Source organism: Nicotiana tabacum, chromosome 3 (genome assembly GCF_000715075.1).
Source record: "Nicotiana tabacum cultivar K326 chromosome 3, ASM71507v2, whole genome shotgun sequence".
In the NCBI taxonomy this organism is placed as follows: Eukaryota; Viridiplantae; Streptophyta; class Magnoliopsida; order Solanales; family Solanaceae; genus Nicotiana; species Nicotiana tabacum.
Window position 1 is genome coordinate 2,372,605 of NC_134082.1, and position 8,121 is coordinate 2,380,725.

The 8,121-nt window shown below is 35.1% G+C and overlaps 1 protein-coding gene across 2 annotated transcripts; it reads right to left on the minus strand.

Annotated features, from left to right (window-relative positions):
- Window positions 1-7,042, minus strand: LOC142179356 (LEC14B protein-like). Of its 2 annotated transcripts, none has more exons than XM_075249070.1 (10): window positions 6,800-7,042; window positions 4,572-5,082; window positions 4,287-4,406; window positions 3,631-3,708; window positions 3,099-3,269; window positions 2,730-2,807; window positions 1,966-2,141; window positions 1,217-1,375; window positions 1,020-1,080; window positions 1-390 (listed from the first exon to the last, which is right to left on the minus strand). In XM_075249070.1, the coding sequence occupies exons 2-8, from the start codon at window positions 5,052-5,054 to the stop codon at window positions 1,234-1,236; spliced, it is 1,248 nt and encodes a 415-aa protein (XP_075105171.1). In that variant the 5' UTR covers window positions 5,055-5,082; window positions 6,800-7,042; the 3' UTR covers window positions 1-390; window positions 1,020-1,080; window positions 1,217-1,233. The 2 variants fall into 2 exon arrangements, with proteins under 2 accessions (XP_075105171.1, XP_075105172.1); XM_075249071.1 differs by having other exon boundaries at window positions 2,735-2,807; window positions 6,800-7,041.
- Window positions 7,043-8,121: the final 1,079 nt, after the last annotated feature.

The following is an 8,121-nucleotide window of genomic DNA, read 5'->3' on the forward strand; positions in this document are numbered from 1 at the left end:
TAGAGTTTCCAAATGATAACTATTTAAAGAATACAATGTACACGTTCGCCTTTATTTATGTACAATATATGGAAATCAAAATGTTAAATCACGTTGCGCGCTGGCACAGTCAATATACATGCTGGTGTATCACCATAAAGACACCATAGTTTCTTTAAGTCTATAGATTTTGAAAATATACCAGATTGCAGATAGCATCTAGACGAAATGTCTTCTTCTGATCGGCTTCTTTTTTGGAGGGACTGGTTCTTCTCCATCACCTGGGAATTCCCATTTGACAACATCCCCATCCCAAGAAGAGCTAACAAGCATCGGATAATGAGGATGCCAGCTACAATCTCTAACGGTTGATCCGTGGTGCTCCAATTTTGCGACTTGTTCTCCACTTACCTAGAAATCACGACATCGTTACATTAAACATATCAAAAAGAAGTGTACTTTACAAACTACAGTCACGCAAAACCCTTATAGCAGGAAAATCATCAAACTTATTTTTTCTAACCACAAAATAACTCAAATTTCATGAAATATCCTATAATATCATTTAGACAAAAAAGGGTTAAGGCTTGGCCGGAAATGTCCTATTCTATTAAGAAAATTACTTTTAAACTTTTAAAAACCTCCCTGATCCAAATAAACACCCTAACCCGAATTATATTATAAGCTGAATGACCTTGGTAATTGATCCTGCAAAACCATATGTTAAGCACCACTTCCAACTTCGAGCAAATGTGAGTAATTTGCTTAAAACTACGTCACCATTCGAATAGCCAAACTTCACAAAAATAGCACCACAGGGGCATATAATGTCAACGTTCTCCTATCGTAGAGCAACTACATGTTTTCATGATCGAACAATCCAAAAGTTAAATTTATTTAAATCCGTTCAAATAGAGCAACAAACAAACCATTTCGAAAGACGTTCAACTATCTATGCTCTATATATGAAAGGTACAATTCACAAAGGACACTACACAAGGCTAATGCAATAATAAGCTGATATATAGCTTCATACTTACCAAATCATAGATGTAAATGCAAGTGTCATGGGATCCAGTGTAAATGTATCTCTGACCAGTACTGTGAAACATAAGCCAGGAAATATTTAAATATGTATTACACTAGATTGACTATTATGTGAGCAAGCTGAACAAAGTGGAACTGAAAGTTGTCATAGATAAGAAATGAAGAGTCAACGCAGTATGTTTTAACTGACCTATATTCGGGGGAGAATTAGCAGCGAATTAAAGTACGCAAGACAGAGTGACCCTTATAAGTGGCTACCGAATGATCAAAAGGGTGCTTCAAGTCTCTAGCTTGAGGAGGGTAGTCCATCCATCTATAATCCCATTCATAATGCCTGAACATCATATTGCTGAAACAAGATAATACATGAGTCTGATTGAGACTATCAATAAGCAGGGGCGGAGCTAGAAGCCCGAGTACAAGTTCGGCCGAATCCCGTAACTTTGTTCAAACAGCGTATTTGTGTTAAGAAATTCATAAAATAGTAGATTAAGAACCCAGTTAGTAGCACTTGAAGTGATCGTTCAAAATCCAGAATCCATAAAGTTGAAATCCTAGCTCCGTCTATGTCAATAAAGTAATCAAGTGGAGCATTGATTTTCATAAAGAATCATTTCAAAATCATGTTGAGTTTTCAAGTGTGATAATTGTTCCCAATGAAAGCCGTGTAGAGACCCTAAGCTTTTGAATACACTTCTAAGTAATGTCTAATTAGCAAGCAAAGAATGAGTCACAAAGATATTCAGACTCAAGGGAAGAAAAAGATTGTCATAAGCTCTCAAAATCGGTTTGGTGAATTTAATGTGATTCATCTACTAATGACAAAGCTCATAGAATATCATGTATTCTATTATTTTCTACCTCCTTGATCTAATTAGTAAACCAAAAAATCATAGAAATGAATCAACAGGGAGAGTCATAGCCAGAGAATAAGCATACCAAGTAGATTTAGTAGACATTTTGCGGATATCCCAAAGCTTGATGGCTTGATCTTTACCATTAGAAATGAAATAACGACCATCCCCCCGACTGTCAAGGAACGTAATGCCTTCTAGGTGTCCCATCAGTACTCCCGCTGGCTTTTCTTTGGCCCTGAAGCAACGTCTGTCCCAGACCTATACAGAGCAACAAGCTCATTACTCTTAAAAACAAAACAAAAAAAATCTTGACTCGTAAATAAATATTATGGCAAACGTACATATAAGTTCATCCAGACTAAAATGATTGATCCTAAGAGAATCAAGAAGAGGTTTGCTAACTTAGTTACGAACAGGTTATACACAATCTATGCAAATGTTTTGTAATGTACATAAACATAGTACTCCCTCCGTCCCAATTTATGTGACGATGTTTGACCGGGGACGGAGTTTAAGAAAGAAATGAAGACTTTTGAAACTTGCAGTCTAAAATGAGCCATAGATATTTGTGTGGCTATAAATCATATCATTAAGGGTAAAATGGGCATTTTAAAGTTAAATTGTTACTAAATATAGAAAGATGTCATTCTTTTTGAAACTAACTAAAAAGGAACGAGTGTCACATAAATTGGGGCGGACGGAGAGAGTAATAAAAACAAGTATGAATAGCGATTCTTGCCATAGTTTCATAGTCCAATACTACGTTACTACCCCTTAGCTTTGTCATTAATTCAACAAGTATCTTCTATAATCATCTTTCCAAAAACAAGACAGGATGAGGATCACCTTACACAGATTATCATCACTTCCAGAATAAATGAGATGGCCACTTTCATCAGCAAAACATACAGAATTGACATCAGACTGCAACAGAAAATTATTTCAGTTAATCCACAGAAAGAAATAAAATCTCGCGTATTCTCAAAGAAGCAAATATATGAGAATTCCTAAACTGGTGAATATGTTTTTGAAATGAAAGGATACTGTATTTCCATGAAAAGAGAACGTGATACTAAAACAAGTCCAAGAAGAATGTGTATTAGCTTCATAATTGTCAAACAGAAGCATTCTAAGGGTAGGAGCAATAGTATTAACAAAAAGCTGCTTCAACAGGAAGAAATTTGTGACAAATATCTATCATAAGCATAATCATACTTCATGAGCAGATATTCGAAGAGAGAGTTTGTTAGCTTCAAGATCATAAACATAGATTGCATCATCACTACTTCCAGCAACAACTTCCCGACCATCAGTCGAAAATTTCACAGAGAATATTCCAAAAGAATCATCCTCATCAGCGGCCAAATCCAAACCATCATGAATTTCCTGCATTCAAGTAAGTCGGTATTAACTAGTAACTATACAAGACTATTATATAGTTCGTAAAGAGATATTGTGTATCCAAAAGGAGTTTATCATTCCAAAATGAATACAAGAACTTTGAGCCTCAAGAATTAAACAAGTCGCTCTTTAAATAATGGAAACATTTAACTTAAAAATGCACAACCACTGCTGCCTTGCTGGAGCTATAATTATCCGTTAGACGGATATATTCAGTCTGTTCCCTAGCCTAAAAAGGATTAGAAATGATCTGCTAAGTGATAACCGCAAATTATTGCAGTCCCTTGAAACTGTTATGCATCTGAGTTATAAGAATTCCCAAACAAACAAAGATTGATAGCCATACTGTGATGTTGGCAAGAGATTCAGTCCCAGCAGATCCTACATTTACAATATGTACGATAGGTGACATGGTAGCATATACCTGCAAAAGCAACACAAATGGTACTTTATAACAACAAAACTTAATATGTAACATGACATGTGTAATACTAACAGTTGATGTTTTAATGAGTAGGATAACTTCTATAAATAGACAATCCCTTGCAAATAACCACATAGTATAGAACTAGTTTCATTTCACCTACCTAATTAATTTGTTTTCACCTCCCTAATTAATAGTAACTTGTCGTGCCTTACCAAAAAAAAAAAAAAAGGTGTTCTCATTGTGTGCCAATTCACTTCACCTACTTTGCCTTTTGGTCTACCCAGTTTAGTTCACCAATTTCCTTAATGAAGTGACATGTCTCCAATTTCAGATCCATAGCAAAATTTTACAGTTCGAAACTTGACATTTAGCTTTTTAAAGATTTACATGTCAGTAAATATCAAGAACTTCTAATACTTATTATTATTATTATTATTGTTATTGTAATTATTACTATTTTGTATAATATTGGTCTGAGATGAGTTTAAATGGAATAGCATGGCCAGTGAGTATTCATCCAGTTGGGATGAAGCGTAGTTGTTGTAAACATGATTCATCGTAGCATAGAAACTTACAAGATGTCGTTGACCTGGTGAAAGAGATGTATCAGTAACTGTCCATCTCAAGCTTTTTGCAAGAATGTTCTTCTGAACTTTCCACCCTCTCTCCACGTCATATATTCTAATATGACTTCCCTGTTTTAGACAACAATGAAGGAGAAGCATCAGAATGCAACAAAACTCGGATACAGGTTTCCGCCTAGATATGAAAAATCTTAAAAGACAAAAATGTAATATTAACATGTGCCATGCCTAATCTTCTCGATGTCAGTAAAATAAAATATAAACTACTTCTAATACCTGAAAGGCGGCAACGAAAAGGGAACCATCTACCGAAAATTGTGACACATAAGCCCTTGTTGCCATCTGGTCTACGATCCAAGGACCATTTACGGGCAAATATTTACTTAACACATGACAACTATCTGCCTTTGAGAACCTTCCTCTACGGGAATAATTGGCTTCTCGAGCGGCTAGCATCTTGAATGTGGACACAGGAACTTCCCTTTTCCCAGGTAGGATTCTACTGATATTATCATGGGGTCCTGATCTAAGTTTAGTAAGCTGAGCAATTTCATGGTCCAAAAAATGGGATGGTGTGTTGTGACGAGCACTGTCAGTAGCCCCGTGATTGGAACTTGAACCATCCAAGAGTTCGGTCTCTGCTTCCAACTTACTCATAGAATACCCCATGTCTTCAATGGACTCTGAATGTAAAAACTCAAAATACATTTTCACATGAAAGACAGTGCAGGGTGTTTGTCTGAGAGACGCGCATATCATCCATAATCAAGTTCTTAAATGCCACACCCTGCCAAAAAGAAAGAATTGGAACATACAGAATATATTGAGCAAGTTAAGTGTATACACAAAATGATGTTGCCCTCATTACAAACAATAAACAAAATTTTACAGAAGAGCTTCAATAAATTAATCAACTAAACCTCAATCCCAAACTAGTTGGATCGGCTATATAAGTCCTCCGTATTCATTCTGCTTTATAGAGAATTTCAGAGATTCATAATAGTACTATTACTGCACTAGCCATCAACCTACTGGTATGCTCCTCCTTTGTCCGGCTATGCTTAGGAGGAGTTAATTTGAGAAAATCAACTCAAGTTTGCTATTCTAAATGAACATAACATGTGTAACATGCAAATTCATTTAAAAAGGTAGAAAATACCATTTTTTTAGCTCAATGCAATTCAGTGAAGATATTAATATATAAAAGATTTTATTGGGAGTATAAGTTCTATTAAAGCTGAACTTTTTACATTTAGTTGAGAAAAGCCAAGAGAAAGGAAACCAAGACTTATGTTAATATCCCATCATGAAGGGAGAATATAGCTCAAACTCATAAATTTATAGCTCAACTCTGCTATTCCAAATGAGAACCAATTATCGTGTAGATGCCAAATTCTCTAAGGAGGCAGAAAAAGACCATCATTAGCTCAACATAATACGGTATAAATATCAACAACAACAACAAACCCAGTGAGTTCCCACAAGTGGGGTCTCGGGAGGGTAGTGTGTACGCACACCTTATCCCTATCCTAGAGGGAAGAATACAGTATAAATATCAGTATATAGAAATTGTATTAGGCATAAAACTTCCAATAAAGCTGATGTTTTTACAAGAAATTCTTTTGATAACCAATAAATCCCCGAGGGTCAGTGGTGCTTGGTTCAAAACCTGGATAACAGGCCCGCCCTTATACCCTTCTCCACTTAAATACTAGGATTTTGTCTACAGCAAGGTTCGAACCTTGTGATGTGTTGATGCCTAACCCACACATCACAAGTGCTCTTACCGCTAGACCAAAGCCCTGGAGACGTTTTTACAGGAAATTGAACAAAGTAGACATAAGGGAAACAAAAATATTGTCTAAAAGTAAAAATCCTCAAAGAAGGCAAAAGAAACACCATCTTTAGCTTAACATAATTCAGTAGAGATATCAGTATATAGAGATCACAGTACGCATATAAGTTCCATTAAAGTAGATGTTTTTAAAAGCAATTGAGCAAATTAGGCAACAGAGAAGACTTAGATTCCTGTGAATTTGCAATTATGGAGGGGGGGTTCCGTTGGAGCTCAAAATCAATGTGGTGTTTAGCGCAGCTTATGGACACCTCGACTATTCCACCTTACCTGCTAGGCTGCTACCCGCCAAAGCACACGTACCGGATAACTCTACCCACCAAAGCTTAGGCGGATGAGAATAAATCACAAGCGCAAGCTCAATATTTTGACCTAAACTTTACAATTCTAAATGAAACCAACCAAGATTTATGTGAATTTGCAACTAGGAAGGTGGAATTTGGGGTCAAAATCAAAATTTTGAGTTCAATTTTACCATTCTAAATTAAACCCAACATGTATCTAATGTGTAAGAAATTAACAACAAACAGTTAGAGCTGACATTTCACAAGCAATTCAGCAAAGGAAAAAAAAGAAGGGAAAATCAAGAATTCATTTACAGTTTATGAAGTGGGAATAAATAAGCTCAAAAAACAAAAATTTGACAAACCTGATTGTTCAGAATCTTGGAATTTGTTTGGAATTCCAAAATTTTCACTTGTGTTTTCTCTTCTTATCTGTTGCCTCTCACTTCTCTTGGTTTCTCCTCCCTTTTGCTTTGTTGGACATGTTAAACACCAACAAAGATATGCTACTACAATATCATAATTGGAAACAGTAAATTTACTCAAATTGCTCAAATTTACTCTAGATTGCCTACATTATTATCTAGGAGTGTGAAACAGATTGGACTAATTGAAATGGACTGAACTCTTGTCATTTTTTATTTTTTTTTATGTTTGTTTTCTTATAATTTAATTAATTAATAAACAAAAATAATAAAAATATTTTTTATTATTGCTTTATAGTATAAAACAAATCAAATAAAAAAAAATTGACAAGATTTCTCATGGATCGATTTGCGCTACATATTTAAGTCAAAATAAAATAGTACGGGCTAGCCAGTTTTCAAACTGGTAATTCAAAAGTAGCTAGCATTTGCAAATTCATTGAAAAATAGCCACTATTTTATTGCAACACGGAAAGTTCCAGCATAATATACTGGAGACTGATGCACCTGTGTAGGAGTGGCAAACGGGCGGGTCGGGTCGGATATGGTTCGTGTCGAAAACAGGTAATGAAAAAATGGATTAATTATTCGACTCGATCCATATTTAATATGGATAAAAAAACGGGTTAACCAGCGGATAATATGGGTAACCATATTATCCATAACTTCTTGCATATGATCAATTTTGGAAGAATTCTTAGTCTCCCTAACTTGAGGAACCCCATATTTGAGGTTTTATAAAAGAATTTTTACATTCCTATGCCACATAGGAAATCTTATTACCCTCAATGTTTAAGGTTTGACTTAATTACACTTAGTATACTAAATTACCAATTCTATACCATAATTAATTAAGGGTATAATTAATTGTACATTTTTACTCATTAATTAAAGGAATCTGCACGTTTCTCTCTCCTAACCCCTCAGTCTCACCCACGTTTTACTCATACCCACGTTCTTTTTACTATTTTCCATCTTCTGAAACCAAATTCTCCCTCTAAATTCACAAAAATTTGAAGAAACCCTTCAACAAAGTTGGTTCCCCATTATACTCCAGTTGAAGTTCATCAATGAAGAACAATAAAGTTCATCAAAATTGAAGTCAAATCTTCAAAGTTCATACACACATTTACCTTCAGCTTCAAATTTTCTCAATGAAGAAGAACAAACCTTCAAAGAGACAAGAGAGCAGCAATTCCACCATTGACAGCCATTAATAAGCTTTGAAGCTTTGAATTCAAATTTGGGTTTTCAAAAATCAT